Below are 18,330 nucleotides of genomic sequence, written 5' to 3'. Positions count from 1 at the left end.
AAGAGAAAGTCGGACGCTTAACCGACTAAGCCACCCAGGCGCCCCATCACCAAAGTCCTTTAAAAGGAGCTCTCAAGGGGCACCTGGGTGGCTGTCGGCTAAGCGGCTGACTTCAGCTCAGGTCACGGTCTCGCAGTTCATGAGTTCAAGCCCCACGTTGGACTCTGTGCTGACAGCTCAGACCTGGAGCCTGCTTCGGATTCTGTGTCTCCCTCTCTCTCTGCCCCTCCCCCCCACCTTGTGCTCAGTGTGTGTTTCTCTCAAAAATATATATTTAAAAAAAATTTTTTTTTAAAAAGAAGCCACCTTAGTTCTGTGTTACAGTAAGGCTGACTGTTGTGGACTGAGTTGTGTAAAAGGATGTTTGAAGTCCTAACTCCCATACCTGTGAACTTGACTGCATTTGGAAATATGGTCTTTGCACGTGATCAAGTTAAGATGAAGTCATTAGAGGAGCGCCTGGGTGGCTTAGCTGGTTAAGCTTCTGACTTCAGCTCAGGTCACGATCTCACGGTTTGTAAGTTCTGGCCCCCCTTTGGGCTCTGTGCTAACAGTTTGGAGCCTGGAGGCTGCTTCAGATTTCCGTGTCTCCCTTTCTCTCTGCCCTTCCCTTGCTCGTGCTCTGTCTCTCTCTCTCAAAAATAAATAAAAACACTAAAAAAATTTGTTTAAAAGAGATGAAGTCATTAGAGTGGACCCTAATTCGGTACGAGTGTTCTTATAAAAAGGGTGCGGTGATTGGGACACAGAGACAGACATGCATGCAGGCAAAATGCCGTGAAGGCATGCACACAGGGAGAACGCCATGTACCGGGGAAGTCAGAGACGGGATGGTGCAGCCACACACCCCAGAACGCCGAAGACTGCCCGCAAACTGCCAGAAGCTAGATGAGTGGCATTCAACAGATTCTCCCTCAAAACCCTCAGAAGGAACAAACCCTGCCCAACACCTTGATGTCAGGCTTCTGGCCTCCAGAACTGCGACATGATACATTTCTGTCCTTCAAGGCGTCCAGTTTGCGGTGCTACAGGCACCGACCAGACTAGGCTCCTCCCATTAGCCCCCTGCCCTTGCCAACTTCCGGACACCTGCATAAACAGATGTCCCAACACGACTGGAATAAGGATGGCGTCCCACGCAATGTCAGTTTTGTTTTTCAAGATCTTTTTTTCCGACAGAGGGGAGGGAGGGAGGGGGCCTCCATCAGAGAGGTCTTAACTAAGAGCCCCCTCTGCCTTGTCTCAACTGCAATTTAAAGGAAACATGTGTTAGTATCCTTTGAAGCGAGGCCCTCTGGAAGGGTCTCCTAGCCGAAGCTGGACTGTGGCCCGTTTGCTAGTCACAAAGGTGATGTCCCACGCTTCAGGGTGTAAAGTTCACTTCTGAGGCCACAGATGAAGTTAAGTGGCAAGTGCGGCTAGGAAGCCTTTGTTCCTCGCCCCTGGAAGAATCCGCCAGGCTTGTTCCTCGCCCCCCCGCTAAGGCCGCCCTTCCGGGTGGGCTCGCAAACGGGTCGACCAAGCCGTTCGGGTCGACCCCCGGCTGGGCCCGGGTTAGGCGTGGGGAGGCCTCCCTAGTAGGGCTGGCTGGGGCGCCAGGGAAGGGAAAGGGTAAGTGGGCCTCGGCAGCTGGCGATGAAAAGGTACGAGGAGTGCTGCTTTGTGAGGAAACAATTTGCAGCCGCCGCCAAAGCGGCGGTGTGCCGGCCTGACCCTCCGCGAGGCGCCCGGAGCAACCCAAGCTACGGCGCACCCCAGTTCCGTCGGGTCCCGAGCGCACCCAAACATGGCCGCCGAACGGGAGTTCCGGGACCGCGGCCGCGACTCCAGGTGACGCAAGGGTGGCGGGTTGCATCAGCCCGCGCCCACGTGTTCTGCCCGTCCCTCCGCCCACGGATCCGGGCGCCGATTGGGCCACGTTAGGGCCGTGACCTCCGCCTCAGCCAATGGGATGCAGCCACAGAGTGTTCTCGCCGCAGAGCCCTAGCGCGAGGTGCATATAAAAGGCGCCTGGGGCGGGGGGCGCGCGCTCTAGAGACGCGTACGGTCGTTGTGGGGGTTGCGGCGCGGGTGCGACGCCGCCTGCCTGGCATCTAAAGAGCGCCGCGGAAGACCCAGCGCCGTCGACATGGAGGTCGAGCCCGAGCCCGAGCCTGAGCCCGTCACGCTCCTGGTGAAGAGCCCCAACCAGCGCCACCGCGACTTGGAGCTGAGCGGCGACCGCAGCTGGAGCGTGGGCCGTCTCAAGGCCCATCTGAGCCGCGTCTATCCCGAGCGCCCGGTGAGTGGGGCCTCCGACTCCCGCCGCCAGCGCCCACTCCCGGCCCCGCTGTCGTTACCTCGGCCCTCCTTGCGTCCGTCTTCCCTTCCCCTGCAGCTTCTCTCCTCCTTTGGCCGCCTCTCCCCCGTCGGCTGGCCCTCCCCCGCTCACCTCCCCGGGCTCTGTCCCTTCCCTGTTCTACCGCTGTAGGCGCCGCCTCGCCTTGCCCAGTGTCCGTCACCACCGCGTCCTAGGCCACCATCGCCCCGCCTTCCCCTGTCACCTCGCCTCCTGTGTACCCCAGCCCCTGAGGCTGTCACCCTTCAGCCCCTGTCCCCTCCCCCNCCCCCCCCCCCCCCCCGACCACTGCCGTGTCCCCTAGATCTGGCTTCCGGCCTTAGCCACGCCGCTGAGACAGCAATTTGACCTTGGATAAATCATTGCACCCTTCCAGCCTCAGTTTCCCCGAAAGGACAGGGCGACTAGGTGTTCCGCATTGGGATTGCATCCACTGGATAGAAGCGAGGACACTGAAATGGTTCGAAGTGAATTTTCTGAATGTACCGACGTGCGGAGCGGAGGAGGCTCGCTGGGCCAATGCTAGGGAGACGTGGTGAGCGCCCAGGGAGTGTGTGCTTAAGGTCCCACGCCCAGGAGCGAGACGTGGCTCTTCCCCGCCCTGGCCCCGGCCACCTTCCGCCCGGGGCGCCTCCCTGCCGCGCCGTGGCCCCGCAGCCTCTGCCTAGTCCCAGGGAGGAACCCCTCGCACTGTCTGGTCCGAGCGAGTGAGAAGGAAAGCAGGCGGCAAGAGTCTACCCGAGTCTGCGTTTTCAGACTTTGGCCCCTCAATTACAGACTTCCTCGCTTTGTTTTGGTTGACACATCTGTCAACATCACCCTTAGCACCGCCCTCTCTCCCCACCACGTGATGGAGGCTGTGAGCTGGACCTTCCTGTATTTACTTTCTATTCTGACCTTATGTAAGTGTTAGCAGTGTGCCTTACCGCCCACAACTGTAGTTCCCCACCAGACGGGAGAATTCCCCAGAAAGACTGTGAAATTGTCCCTACTTACCTGAAGAGTTGCAGTGAGCAGTAGCTCACGGGTCAGGCTGTTTTTGCTCCTGATTTGTTCAGGATGGAATGTAGAAGTGAGTTTTCCTTCTGAGTTATTCTTTTTTTGTTGTTGTTGTTGTTAATGTTTTTATTTATTTCTGAGGGAGAGAGAGCATGAGCAGGGGAGGGTCAGCGAGAGAGGGAGACACAGCATCCGAAATAGGCTCCAGGCTCTGAGCTGTCAGCACAGAGCCCGATGCGGGGCTGGAACGCACAAATGGTGAGATCATGACCTGAGCTGAAGTCGGAGGCTTAACCGACTGAGCCACCCAGGCGCCCCATGAGTTCTTCTTTTGAATTGTGTTTATCTGATAAGCTTGCATTCCCTAAGCACTCACCTCGCACTGTTTGTAGTTTCACCGCACTGTTTGTAGTTTCACCACAGCTGCTTCCAAGAGACTAGGTGGCCGTGCTGCTGTGAGAATGGCTGCTAGATACACGGACTGGTGTCGTCTCTAGTTGCATCATTTGGTAAAAGGCAGTGTTCTTGGAGGAGAGCTTCCCTTAAGGGCTTGCGTGGGTGACAAACATCACTCCTGAAACCCAGAGTTGTAAATACAGGTCTCTCAGGTGTGCACATGGGGCTTAAAAATGATGTCTGGAGAGCACTCAGCATTTGGTTTTTAACCTGAGAAGGCTTACTTTTATAATAGTTTAACAGATGTAATTTTTTTTTTCAGAGAAGCCTTCTGGGTAAAGGCAAAGAGTTTCCATTCAGTCCTTTAAAAAGGAAAACATTTAAATTACAGGCACCTGTTGAGGCGCCTGGGTGGCTTAGTCGGTTGAGCGTCCGACTTTCGCTTAGGTCATGATCTCGCAGTTCGTGGGTTCGAGCCCCACGTCGGGCTCTGTGCTGACTGCCAGCTCAGAGCCTGGAGCCTGTTTCAGTCTGTGACTCCCTCTCTCTCTGATCCTCCCCTGATCACGCTGTCTCTCTCTCTCTCTCTCCTGGAAATTAAAAAAAAAATTAAAAATAAAAAATAAATTACAGGCACCTGTTGATTTCAGAACCTTTACTGGTATGGAACTCTCTACTGTAATGTATGATCCCCCCTCTACAGTAGCATTTTATGAAACGCAGCAGCCTCCAGTTCGGTTCTATGGTTGGTTTTAGGTGCACGGTGTCAAAAAATCCTGATGTATGCAGATAAATAGATGCAGTTATTGTTTTGATTGTTTTAGACAATTTGCTTTACAATCTCCAGCTACTTGGCAGGAGCAGCTTTATTCCAAATTTTGCAGAATTGTTTATTCTGGCATTGTTTGCTGATCTCTCATGTATCGACTTTGGTATATATCATTTAACACCGTTATCTTTATGTATGGTTTTAAAGGAATTAAAACTAGATTCCTAAAAATCGGATTTGTATGAAAGTGTGTAGAGTCCCTGTGATTTTGAAATCACTGGAATGGAGAAGGAGGGGGTTGGAATTTTGACTCTTCAGTGGCAGGTTACCATGGACAAGTCAATTTCAGACTTTTCCTCCCCTCACATAGGGATATTAAGTCTCACAGGGTTGTACGAAATGATACCTACAACACCATCTTCTCTATACCTGCATTTGTATTTTGGGAAGTCTCTTTGAGAGCTTAGTTTAGAATTGCCTTATGTTATCTTCGGACAATACGAGGTGGTTTTGGTGAAAGCCGACCTTGGTTGGGAGTACTTTGACTTTTCTGTGAGACCAAACCAAGTTTTGAAGTTAGTTGCTGTAGGATCTCCAAATAAAATTTGTTCCAGAAAGGAATTTCCTTAGGAGTTTAAAAGTCAAGTAGGTCACCATAGCTTTTGTGGACTAATTTGCCATTCTAAATTTCCTTGCATGTTAGTAATTTAGAGTTCAGCACTTTGTAAAGAAAAGTTTTGTATATGAAACTTTTGAAAAAATACTTTCCTGTGATTCTAGGAAACACACATTCTAGGAAAACACACATTCAAGTTATTTTATAACTTGTGTTATAAAACTTGTGTTTGGGAATTTGTGTGAGCTAAATGCTGACCTGTGTTATTCTTTCTTTCCATGACAAGCGTCCAGAGGACCAGAGGTTAATTTATTCTGGGAAGCTGTTGTTGGATCACCAATATCTCAAGGACTTGCTTCCAAAGGTACATCATTTACACATTAACTTTTGAATGTTTTTTAAGCACTGACAAGGTTGAATTCAGGTCCTAAAGTACCTCCTTCTTACTTTTAGCAGGAAAAACGACATGTTTTGCATCTGGTATGCAGCGTGAAGCGTCCTTCAAAAATGTCAGAGACCAGCACAAAGGTATGTCTGTGTTTTCAAGATTATAATCATCTGTGTCATTCAGACCTCATGGTAGAAATAAAGGGAGTTGAGTAAAACTCTTAACAGATTTTATTACCTTTTTATCAAGTAATATTTTGTTTCTACCCCAGTGAGTATAAAGAATGAGAAACTTATCAAGACGTGTGCGTGTTTATTATTGTTGTAGTAGACTATACCATTAGTGTTGTAGTAGGAAAGTAGAGCTCTACAATACACTATCTTCTGGGACATGATTTGACCTATAATAGCTGTCTATCTAGATCTCTGAATTAGCAAGGCACTCAGAATGGGTTTTTATTGAATTTAGCACATCATAAATTACTTCTAAGGAATCACTCCTTCTTATAAACAGTACAAAGTGAATATATTTCCTTTGGAAATGTTCTCTTTTCTTTCTTTTCTTTAATGTTCATTTTTGAGAGAGAGAAACAGAACACGAGCAGGGGAGAGGCAGAGAGAGAGGGAGACACAGAATCCGAAGCAGGCTCCAGGCCCTGAGCTAGCTGTCAGCACAGAGCCTGATACAGGGCTCAAATCCACCAACGGTGAGATTATGACCTGAGCCGAAGTCAACACTCAATCAGTTGAGCCACCCAGGCGCCCCTCCTTTGGAAGTTTTCATCGTGGTTTATTTAATTGGACAGGAAAAGATCACAGTCTCTGTCAAGTGATCTCTAAAGACTTGACCCATTTGACAGTCCAAATTGTGTATTTTTCATTTCTTGGTGTTGATTTGAAGGTACAGTAATAATACTCTAGTGTGGTGGTGCACTCTAGCATTACAGCTGTGTCTCCTGAAGCATCTGAACATAGAAAATTCTTTCCTTTAGTTTGCTGGTTGGGTTGTATTTATAAATCTTGTTGATCGGTATAGTTTCTTGATTTAGTAAATTTAGCACCATAAGATCTGTAGAACATTATCAGGATGCTTTCTCACCAGTGATAATTTCACTGGAAGATTTTAATGAAGCTACAGCATCGTTACTGTAGAAAAAAATACGGCTTTTAGAAATATCTGTATATTGAAATTGGGTTGAACAAATTTCAGAATATTTCTTACCTAACACTGCATCTGTTCAGTTTTGTGAAGTTCAGAGGTCGGGGTGAGGGATATAAGCCATTCACAGAATAATCCTTTCAGTTTGGTTGCAGACTGTTGCATCAGATCCTTTGTTCTAATGTTCATCTTCCACTTATTAGGTTGCCGAATCCACAGAGCAACCCGCTGGTCTTCCTCAGGGACAATATCCTGGGGGCTCTTCCAGTGATAGTTTAAGGCAAAGGGAGATTCTTCGGAACCTTTCTCCCTCTGGTTGGGAGAACATCTCAAGGTGAGTGTCCTAATAAAGAACCAGGTTTGTACAACATAGATGTGCATCGTTTGCATCAATTTTAAGAATAAAGTATGTTTATAGAATATAGTCACAGAATTGAATGTACAAAATTTTGCTTTTCAAGGGTTTCCCTTCAAAGATCTTTTATTTAACTCTTCTTAACACATAGCCTTTTAAATACATATAAACATACAGGGCTGCATGTGTTGACAGTGTAGGCATTTCCCTCCCACACGGGGATGCTTTGCATTGTGCTGACCTCATGGTGAGGACTTAGTGCTGCTGCAGAGGAAACAGCTGGTGTAAGCATCTCAGCTGCTTTGCTGAGTGGCTTTGTGCTTTGTCTATCATAACAATGGGTGACAAAAGGCGAAAAAAATAAGAAATGCTCTGCTAAGGATGGAGTTGGTGGTGCTAGGGGAAAAGGTCATTTCTTTAGAGCAGTTAGAGCTCTAGACTAAATGCTCTGATGTTTGGATTTCATAACTCTTGGAACGCCTTATTAGGAAAGTTCTTATGGGAAAAAATAATTAACTACGAGTTGAAATTCTCTAACCCCTCAATTCCCCAGCCTCCCTTTTCCTACTAGTTTTTGATACTTGATTTTGATAAAGTCTGATGTTTGGGGAATGAGGAGTTGTTTTTTTCTTATTGGAAATTTCAAATACACACAAGAGCAGAGAGAAGTGTGTAATGAATCTCTACATAGCCACCACCCGGGCCCAATCACAACTGAGGTGTTGCTGTGCTTGTTTTCCTCTTTCACTTTTTCCTTTCTGAAGTATTTAGCAGCAATTCCCAGACATCGCGTCAAGTTCACCCTTACATACTTGAGTAAAAAACACCTTAAGAGTTCTCTTGCATATCTACAATGCTGTCCTCGTCAGAGCTACAAAAGCACTTTGTTATGGTCTCATTTCCTTGCGCTGCAACTTTTTTAAATGATCAGAAACAGTATTATGCCAAGACCTACTTGAACTGGAATACCAACCTAGAAATACTCTGGGTAGGGAATTTGGTTAAAAGACTGTCACCGTATAAATTGGATAATTGGATGGAACCACTTAAAACTGCCTCCCTTATTATGGCTATACAGCCTGAGAAGTGTGGCCCATATCTATGTGAATTTCACCTTGATAAAACTTACCGATTTTATCTAACACCTATTTATTGAACTGTGAGTACATATAACTTTAAGGATGGGAGTTAACCAGCAGAGGCGTTCACATAACTGATTCATAATCTTACCATAATGTTTATAGTTTCAGTTTTGTGAATCGCTGCCAAAGGAGTTCACGGTGTAAGGCACACAGAGCCAAAGGTGGCTCTCCTGTGCTCTGCCCTAGGCTGTTTAAGAAACATGACTTTGGTGTCAAACAGGTCTCACATCCAGCCCTGCTACTTAACTAGCTCCGTGACTTTGTGCAAATCCCTTGTCTTCCCTGAGCTGTATTTGGACTCCCTTCTGTGAAATGGAGGGGAAGCTCCCTCCCCACAAGGTTCGGAGATCCAGTGAGATAAGAGCCCAGCAGCTTGTAGAGGGCGCGAGTGGTCAGAAAGCATGTGTGAGTGATGCCACGTACACACTCTGCCCCCCATGTAGTCAGATTTAGGGGTGGGGAGAAATGGCTGTCAGGAGGAGGGGGGCGTTTCCTTCAGGAAAGGCTTTGGGAGAGTTGTGGCTTTTTAGAGCTGCCCTCTGAAGGATAAACAGTGGGTTTAGAACTGCAGTGAGACTCAGCAAATGAAAACTGGGAGTGAGGATCCATCTAGCCTGAGAGAGGCCAGCTTATTCATACGCCATAGCAGTGACGTGGCATGAGAACTGGGCGCTGCGCACGGGCTCTTGTCTCCCTGGGGGCTCTGGGCCATGGTAGGGGGGCTTTGGCTGCACTTTCCGTGCTTGTGTCACACGGGGGCGTCGCGCGGGAGGCTGCCGTGCAGCTGTCATGGAGCTTTTGTCTCTTTGATTTGGAGTCTTAATTGTAATTTAAGCGTTTCATTTATTCATACTAAACCAAGTCAAAATGAGTGTTGTTGTTTTTTTTTTAAATCTTTCATAGGCCTGAAGCTGCCCAGCCAGCCTTCCAAGGCCTGGGGCCTGCTTTCTCGGGCTACACGACCTACGGGTGGCTGCAGCTCTCCTGGTTCCAGCAGATGTACGCACGGCAGTACTACATGCAGTAGTGAGTCCTTCCCGCCGTGCGGCCGGGGCTGCGGGGGAGGAACGAGTGGGTTTTCATCAGTTTCTGCAGAGCCCGGTTCCGTCTGGTTCGGTGGGTGGAGGAGAGTGTGAATGAGAACTGCTACCTGATTCGTGTGTTAATTCAGGGGTGTTTGTGTCTTTACCTACTTTACTTCCTTTTCAATATGTGGTAGCTTTGAAGTTTTGTGAAAGGTTTAGTTTTTTATCGTACCATACTTTTATAGCGGCCTTAACGTTTATCCTGATCAAATTTACGGCGCGGCTGTCTTAGCTGCAGAAGAGGCATTTATAGATATGACTGTTAGTAAAGAAATTCTTCACTAACTTTATGGTCAGGTTTTTCTTGTACCTACTGACAATTGTTAACAGTAAAAGACCCTGCGTGGATAAGATTATGAGAAGCACAGTCTTCGCAGTGCTTTGCTTTCAACAGTATCTGCCTCTGTCATTTTTATTTTAGTTTAGCGGCCACCGCTGCCTCCGGGGCTTTTGTCCCCTCACCAAGTGCGCAAGAGATACCTGTGGTTTCTGCACCTGCTCCAGCCCCTATTCCCAACCAGTTTCCCGCGGAGAACCAGCCAGCCAATCAGAACGCTGCTCCTCCAGTGGTGGTTAATCCTGGGGCCAATCAAAACTTGCGGATGAATGCACAAGGTGGCCCCATTGTGGAAGAAGATGATGAGATAAATCGAGATTGGTTGGATTGGACCTATTCAGCAGCCACATTTTCCGTCTTTCTCAGTATCCTCTACTTCTACTCCTCCCTGAGCAGGTTCCTCATGGTCATGGGGGCCACCGTCGTTATGTACCTGTAAGCACATGGCTTTGCTTTCCTTTTTTCCCTTTACTTACCACAAATTCACACTGCAGGGTGACTCAAACCAAGTTCAGATTTTTCTCTTTTTGAGCAGTCTCCGTCATTATTAATGGACGTGTATTTTAATAGCGTATCTTTCTGGCACTTTGAATGCAAGGAACTGATGGCCTGGTTGGGCACTGCTGAAAACACATTAATTGTGTGTTAATGCAAGGAGAACATTCTGTTTTCTTCTAGATAAGGTACCTGCCAGGCTCACGAACCCAATAATATGGCTGTTCTGAGGCATGGAAGGGAAAATTGATTTGTTTTGAATACAAACATGTGTATCAAGCTGTAGCTACTGCTTTCCCAGATAAAGGTCAGGCGCTGACTGTCAGCATGTCTGAAGGGCCAAGGAACCCGTTACAGACCTGACATTTGGCTTGTCCTCGGCTCAGAGTAGCAGTTCTGAACCAGGATGATTTTGCACCCCCAGAACGTGACCTTTTTGACTTGCAACTAGTGGGGTGGTCCTGCTGTCATCTAGTGGGCAGAGGCCAGGGATGCCGCTAAACACCCTACAGTACACAGGACAGCCCCAGGTAAATACGCAGCCCCATATGTCAGCCGTGCCAAAGTTGGGAAAGAGTGGCATAGAGTGATATGTCCTTGTTTGTGGTCGAGACTGACAAATTTTTCCTCTATGGTGAAAATGAATTTTTATTTTAGTTTTAAAAATCTTGAGAAATTTTGAGTAATATAGCAATTACTCATAAATCCAGAATTATTGTTTTGTCATATTTGCTTCAAAACTTGCACTTAATTGGATTTTCCAAATAGAACTTCTAGTCAGTTTAAGTTTTGTAGCCTTTAGAATCATATTTAAGTGACCAAATTTAGATATTTTTATTATCTTAGGTTATTATATATATTATAATCCCAGCCCTGCGTGTGTGTGTGTGTGTGTGTGTGTGTGTGTGTATTTATTTATCCCTCCCCCAGCCCCTGGGTCAGATTTTCATGTATAAAGTTTAGTTTGGATGAGCAGGCATTTATAGAGCACATACTATGTGCCAAGTGCTATTAGCGTTGCTGAGCATACAGTGATGAATAAAACATAGGCCCCATAGTGACCTTGAAGAAGCCGAAGGGCAACTGAAGAAGTCTAGGAGATGGTGTGACAGAACATCTCTGTAGATGGGCCTGGCTGTGAACTTACAATCAGAGCACTGCTCTGATTGGAGGAGGGGAGCAAAGGGAACCTTATCTGATCAAGAAGACTCCTAAATTCTTGAGTAAATTTCACTGTGATTAGCTAAGATGAGCTTTTATGTGCTTCCTTTGAAGGCATCACGTTGGCTGGTTTCCATTTAGACAGAGGCCAGTTCAGAACTTCCCCAATGATGGTCCTCCCCATGAAGCTGTAAATCAGGACCCCAACAATAACTTACAGGTAAGGAGCTTCCATTGAAGCCCAGCAAGCTTGATGTGAAGTGCTAGGGTCTCAAATCCTTAACCTTTAGATATTTAGCCTCATGGTTTACCATTTCATTAGGCTGAAGTTTCAAGATTTTTTCAAATTTATTCTTAGAGCCATAGCTATTTTTCTTTTAATGCTTATTTTTGAGGGAGAGAGAGACAGAGCATGAGTCGGGAAGGGGGACGGAGAGAGAGAGAAAATTTGAAGCAGATTCCAGGCTCTGAGCTGTCATGTCAACACAGAGCCCGACACGGGGCTGAACTCCACAGACTGAGATGGTGACCTGAGCGAAAGTCAGACGCTTAACCGACTAAGCCACCCAGGCACCCCGAGCAGTAGCTATTTTTAAAAGACATTGAATGTGCCTTAAAATCCATCACATATTTTTGACATCTGGCAATTCGCATTTTGGCGTATGTAAATAATGTTTTTTTTAGCTCACTGTTTTTGAGTGTTCAGTGTCTGTAACAATGTGTTATACCATGGAAACTGCTAATGGATAATTATTTTTTTATTAAAAAGTCTTTTTGATGTTTGTTTTTGAGAGAGAGACAGAGAAAAAGAGAGAGAGAGAGAGAGAGAGAGAGAGAGAGAGAGAGAGAATGAGTGGGGGNGGGGAGGGGCAGAGAGAGAGGGAGACATAGAATCCAAAGCAGGCTCTAGGCTCTGAGCTGTCAGCACAGAGCCAGACGTGGGGCTCAAACTCACAAACCATGAGATCATGACCTGAGCTGAAGTTGAATGCTTAACTGACTAAGCCACCCCAGGTGCCCCAGCTAATGGATAGTCATTCTAATTAAGGATTAAGAATATAAGTGTGTCTCACAGAATAGATTTCCTGAAGAATTTCCCTAGATTTATAAAGCAGTTTAATGCAGAATCCTAAAGGAATTCTTTTATAATATAAATTATCACCCTGGGTTTCCGTTTTTAGTTTCTTAACTCAGAATATTGCCAAAATTAGAATATTCATATTTAATGAAGAGGTTAACTTAATTCATGAATTTAATAATAAAGATCTAGTTACCTCATTTCTTTTAATTGTACTGCCAGGGATTTTCAGAACTGTGAGAACGTCAGTAGCATGGTTGTGCTGTGAGGCCCGAGAACTCCATCCAGGCTGGGACACCATTCCCTGGGGTCCTGTCTGCCTGGCTGCTTTGAACATGGGGCCAGGGATTTAGTCGGCCCTTTCCTAACAGTATTACATTATTACATCGGTATTTATCATGGTCCTAATTGTGTTCTCATTGTATTTCGTAACTGTAGGAAGGTCCCAACGCTGAAATCGAAGACCCCAACCACCTCCCTCCAGACAGGGACGTACTGGATGACGAACAGACCAGCCCTTCATTTGTGAGCACAGCCTGGCTTGTCTTCAAGACTTTCTTTGCTTCTCTTCTTCCGGAAGGTCCCCCAGCCATAGCAAACTGACGGTGCTTGCTTTCTGGCTGCTGGAGGCTTCGACAGGCGTGGACTGGATCATCTGACTCCAGCTAGATTTCCTCACCTGGACGTGGCAATGGCACAGAATTAGTAAAGAACCAACAGGGAGAAGGACATGCTTTTGTGGTCAAGCAAAAACAGAAACTAAGACGTGAAGCCATGATACAAATTGATGAACAAAACTTTTGCCCAAGGCTTCTCCTGTCTTTATTCTGAAGAGCTTTAATATATACTGTATGTAGTTTAATAGGCGTTGTAAGTAGAAGGCATTAGTGTCGCATGCTTATGCCTGAGGAACTTTTCAGATGTGTGTGTCTGCATGTGTGTTTGTACATAGATCTCATAGATGCAGAAATGGTTCTGCTGGTACGATTTGATTCCTGTTGGAATGTTTAAATTACACTAAGTGTACTACTTTATATAATCAATGAAATTGCTAGACATGTTTTAGCAGGACTTTTCTAGGGAAGACTTATGTATAATTGCTTTTTAAAATGCAGTGCTTTACTTTAAACCAAGGGGAACTTTGCAGAGGTGAGAACCTTTGCTGGGTTTTCTGTTCAATAAAGTTTTACTATGAATTACCCTGGAAGAGACTCCTGTCATCTTAGCATTTTGCTCCATGTCCCTTGTCACTGGGTGGTCAACAGTTGAGTCGCTGATTTGTAAGTAACCTGAATGTTTTGCTTCTTTTTATAAAAGGACTATTTGTACTAATGAAGAATGATAAGGTAAGGCCATGAGAGTTTTAATTTACATAAATTAAAGATCTATAGAATCTATATAAAGAATATACTGTCTGTGTCCCCATTTCCTGATTCCAATAGTACTGGCTTATGTACTAACGCACCAAACGTGAATTCTTCAGATTTAAAGTTAGTAACATTGGGGCACCTGACTGGTTCAGTCGGTAGAATGTGTGACTCTTGATCTCAGGGTCATGAATTCAAGGCCCACGTTGGGCGTGGAGCCTCCTTAAAACAAACAAACATTAAGTATCTTCCACCTTGGCAATTCTGCGGTAGTTACACCTGCTTTTGTAAGCTGAGCTTGCTTTTGCGATTTTAATCTTTTAACTATTAATTTTAAGACTAATATTAAAGGTGTATTTTCCACACAAATGATGTTACAGGCCGCATGCTAAAGGATTGGGTAGTGTGTTTTCGGCAGACTAAATCACTTCTAAATCATGGTGTTGTGATTCTTTAATCATTACTGAAAACATTCACATCAAACATTCATTGAACAAGTCAAAGCAAGATGCTGGGTAGACCAAGGTATTTTGTGTATGGTTGTGCTCTAAAAAGGCCAGTGAATATAATTGTGCCAGGAGTTAAATGGCCTGGAGTTTCAAAGAACACCGGGCCTCCAGAGCAGAGGAACTACCAGAAGGCAGCGATTATGGACCAGTTAAAAGGCAGGATCTGCCTGACAGAAGAAAGGACTTGAGATTGCAGATTTGAGGGTTTTGCGAGTGAGGAAATTGGCCTGAAATAACGGAAGGAATCTGAGGAATGAAGGGTCACCAGGAAAGCAAAAGTGCGGAGGTGAGGCTTGGCGCTGCCGGCCTCAAAGCTGGACCCTTGGCGTGCTTGGGATTTAGTTTTGGTGATTTGGGAAAGTGATCATTAGGAGTTCATACTCGAGCCTTTCTCAAGTCCTGGGTAGAAAAGCCTATTGATTTTCAGAGGAGGGGGCATCACCATTTGGCGAGGTGCCCATCTCGTGTTTCTAAAGGCAGTGGGGGGCGGATCTCCCCACAGGGTCAGCTTGTGACCACTAAACTCCAGATTCCACGGGCCCAAAATAGCTCCAGGAAGATGCTCTGAGGACAGCTGACAAGGGTTCAGACTGACTGCACCCGGACAAAGTGGGGAATGTTCAGACAACAGTTCGGGCTTAAGACAGCTGACGGGTGGCGGGTGTGGTAGAAGCGGCAGTGCAGCCACAGCAGGTAACTAAATGTATGATAATGTACTTGATAGCGCTCCTAACATTTAGAAAATTACTGGTTTGGATCTCCATTATTAAGTAGCAATTAAATAGCTAAAAACAAAAATTTCCCTATTTCTACTCAAACCGTAGCAGCTTTTAGAGTTTGCATTTTCCAAGATGTATTTTCTTGAATCTGCGTTCTGAAGGAGAAACATCGCAAAAAATAGAGCTCATAGTCAAGTAAATTTGGAAACCTCAGGCTGATCCCACTGCAGGACTTCTGGGGCCTTCAAAAGGTGCCTAGGACTGAACCACGTGGCACATTTAGGTGGCAATACTTTGCAGGACCGGGGCAGGTTTCTCCAGAAGGCTGTATATGCTCTAATCAAAGTCCGGCATATGGTGATATTTCTCCCATAGTCAGCATTCATGGGTCCAGGAATCAAGGGGTAGAAATGGGAGACTTACCACCCACTATTACCCTACTGATCCATTAGCAAAAATTTTGCTTCTCTTTCCCACAGTCTTATGCTCTGCTCTAGAGGTCTTAGTTCCTGAGGGAGAAGATTTGTTTCCTAGAACGACCATAAGAAGTTCTACAAACCGGGTGGCTTACAACTATAGACATCTATTCTCACAGTTCTGGAGGCTAGAGGCCTGACCTCACAGTGTTGAGGTCAAAGTATCCCTTCGGGAGAGCCTGTTCCAAGGCTTTCTCCTAGCTTCTGGTGGTTGCCAGAGATTCTTCGTGCTCCTTGGCTTGTAGCTGTGTGACTCTAATTTCTGCCTCCTTCATACGGCTTTCTTCCCTCTGTTTCTGTGTCTCTGTCTTTATACGACCTTCTTATCAGGACACTAGTAATTGGATTTACACCTGTAAGACCGCTTTTCACATTCCAACGTTCTGGATGGACCTGAGCTTTAGGGGGACACAGTTCAACCCACAACAGGGAGAAATTCTTCCACTAGGAGACCCAACAATGATTCATTCCATTGAACTGGAAGCTAAGACTAGCACCTGGCCACCTTGGGGCCCTCATGCTTCTGAATCAACAGGCAAAGAAGGGGGTTATTCTTTTGGCTAGGTGGATTGATCCTGGCTATCAAGAGGAAGTTAGTCTGTTACTATACAATGAAGATAAGATTTGGGGAATTCGGGAGATCCATTAGGGTGTCTTTCAGTCCCATGCCCTGTGATTAAAGCCAATGGAAAGTTACAACCCAATTCAGGTAGGATTACTAATGGCCTTGATTCTTCAGGAATGAAGATTTGGGTCACCACCCACCCCCTCGCCAGGTGGAGAACCATGACCATCTGAGGAGCTCGCTGAGAACATGGAATGGATAGTGTAGAAGAGAGTTAGAAACACCAGTTACAACCATGTGACCAGTTGTAGAAACGAGGGCTGTAGTTGTCACGAACAGTCCTCATACTGTTATGCATGTTTGCAAATATGCACACGCAAGCCTGTATATCGTGTATGTTTTCTTCCCCTCTCTCCTTATCTTCTAACATAAGGTCAATTAATAATACCTAACGTTGTATCACAGGATTTTAGTTACAGGACATCCAAAAGAAACGTAATCACCACCCAAGGACTTGGCATCCTTTCTTGGGAAAAAGGTCGGCGTGTTTTTTGTAATAAACACAGGATAGTTGCATCACATTAAATGGAAGCATGGCTTTGTTATTGTCTTTATCTGGAGATTAAGTGTGGCTTGAGAACACATGCGCAGGCACTGAATTGACCAAGGGTGATCTTAAGGAACGTTAGTCTGGTGTGTCAATGTGGCTAGGCCCAATTATTCAATCAGCCATTAGCAAGGTGTTGCCAATGGAGGTATTTTGCAAATATAGGTTAACATCTACAATCAGTAGATTTTCTTTTAATCTTTTTTTAATGTTTACTTGTTTTTTAAGAGACAGCGTGAGTGGGGGAAGGGAAGAGAGAGGGGGAGACACAGAATCTGAGGCAGAGCTGTCAACACAGAGCCTGATGTGGGGCTCAAACTCACGAACCTCGAGATCACGACGTGAGCCGAAGTCGGACCCTTCGCCAACTGAGCCACCCAGGTGCCCCTACAGTCAGTAGATTTTAAGTGAAGGCAATTATCCTTTATCATCTGAGTGGGCCTCATCCAATTAACTGAAAGGTCTGAAGGGCAAAACCAGAAGCCTCCCTGAGGAAGAAGCAGTTCGGACCCCTGAACGCGGCGGAGCAGCTCTGATTTCCAGTCGGCCTGCCTTCCTGCCCTGTGACTTCCAATTTGCCAGGCCAGCCTCTACCCGGCCAGCCTATACAATCACGTAAGCCTCTTCCTTGACATAAACCAAAAGCTAATCTCCTGCTCGTTCTGTTTCTCGGATAGAACCGTGACTGACACTGGGTCCCCGCTCCAGAGTCTCCGGGTCCAGCTCCTTATCCTTGTCGGCCCTGCTGGCCGGTGGGAGGTGGCTGCCGGGCAGGCCGTGTCACTTACTCAGGAGAGGGCACACTTCTGGCTGCGCTTCAGACCAAATGCTTATGGGGGGGCTCCAGGGAAGGTTAGGCTCTGTGCCTTGTGAGGGGGAGGGGGCTGGGCAGGCTTGCAGGAAGAGGAAGCCTCAACTGGAGGGAAGGTGTTAGGCCAGAAGTGGTGGGCTATAAACGGCGTGGGATCCTCGGGGGAGAGGGGGGAAATGCTGTCCCCTGACTTGGTGACAGCCAAGAGTAGCTTTGCTCACAGCAGTCGCAGCAGCCTAGCCACAGGGGCAAATTCTCTGATGCCCATTGTATTTGTGCGTGAAGGTGCTTGCGGTTCCCTCAGCTGGCTGAGAACATGCAGGCCGACACCTGTACCCTACAGCTAACACTCAACAATTACATCCTGAGGACCTACCTGGTGCCGGGTGTTCCCTGCCCTCAGGGAGCTTATATCCCGGTGGGATAACAGAGACTATGCAAGGGAACAAGTGGACAGAAAATGACCAGGGCTGGGGGGATAAAAGCATAGACAAGAGAGAACATAATGTTGGGGACATCTTAGATAGCAATGGGTTTGGGGCAGGGCTAGACAGTGGTCAAGGAAGACGTCTGAGGAGGTGACACCTGAATATGGAACGGATGCACACCAAGCAAAGATTTGGGGAAGAGTCTTCTGAGTAGAAAGTACTGCAAGTGCAAAGGCCCTGAGGTAGGAAGAGGCTCAGCATGGCCAATTTCTTGGATGGTGCCAAGTGGCTGAAGGGTGGGCGGTGGGTGATAAGACCCAGAAGTAGGTGGGGCAGGATCACATACGGCCTTGCAGGCCACTATAAGGAATGTGGGTTTTAGTCAAAATGACTGAGCCACCCAGACGCCAATAACCATTTTCTTTTTAAATGATTTAGTTAAGTGCATTTTGCCACTTAAACTGAGAATATAAAGTTCCCTTTAAAAATATATTCCAGGGGCGCCTGGGTGGCTTAGTCGGTTAAGCGTCC

General features: G+C 46.5%; 1 protein-coding gene across 2 annotated transcripts; it reads left to right on the top strand.

Moving 5' to 3' along the window:
- Positions 1–1,770: 1,770 nt before the first annotated feature.
- Positions 1,771–13,125, top strand: HERPUD1 (homocysteine inducible ER protein with ubiquitin like domain 1). 2 transcript variants are annotated; one of them, XM_077751261.1, is made up of 8 exons: positions 1,786–2,281; positions 5,405–5,482; positions 5,572–5,646; positions 6,868–6,998; positions 9,065–9,187; positions 9,668–10,018; positions 11,354–11,459; positions 12,756–13,125. In XM_077751261.1, the coding sequence occupies exons 1-8, from the start codon at positions 2,129–2,131 to the stop codon at positions 12,918–12,920; spliced, it is 1,182 nt and encodes a 393-aa protein (XP_077607387.1). In that variant the 5' UTR covers positions 1,786–2,128; the 3' UTR covers positions 12,921–13,125. The 2 variants fall into 2 exon arrangements, with proteins under 2 accessions (XP_077607388.1, XP_077607387.1); XM_077751262.1 differs by lacking the exon at positions 12,756–13,125 and having other exon boundaries at positions 1,771–2,281; positions 9,668–9,861.
- Positions 13,126–18,330: the final 5,205 nt, after the last annotated feature.

The sequence above is a fragment of the Crocuta crocuta genome, unplaced genomic scaffold (assembly GCF_008692635.1).
Source record: "Crocuta crocuta isolate KB4526 unplaced genomic scaffold, BGI_CrCroc_1.0 scaffold124, whole genome shotgun sequence".
Lineage (NCBI taxonomy): Eukaryota > Metazoa > Chordata > Mammalia > Carnivora > Hyaenidae > Crocuta > Crocuta crocuta.
Note: the sequence above shows the minus strand (reverse complement) of the source record. Positions and strands in the feature narration are given on the sequence as shown.

Bases quoted from the DNA above. Each gene is read 5' to 3' on its own strand.
- HERPUD1 (XM_077751261.1), top strand. From the start codon at position 2,129: ATGGAGGTCGAGCCCGAGCCCGAGCCTGAGCCCGTCACGCTCCTGGTG. The intron at 2,282-5,404 runs GTGAGTGGGGCC...TTCCATGACAAG, and splicing joins GCGTCTATCCCGAGCGCCCG to CGTCCAGAGGACCAGAGGTT. The intron at 5,483-5,571 runs GTACATCATTTA...TCTTACTTTTAG, and splicing joins TCAAGGACTTGCTTCCAAAG to CAGGAAAAACGACATGTTTT.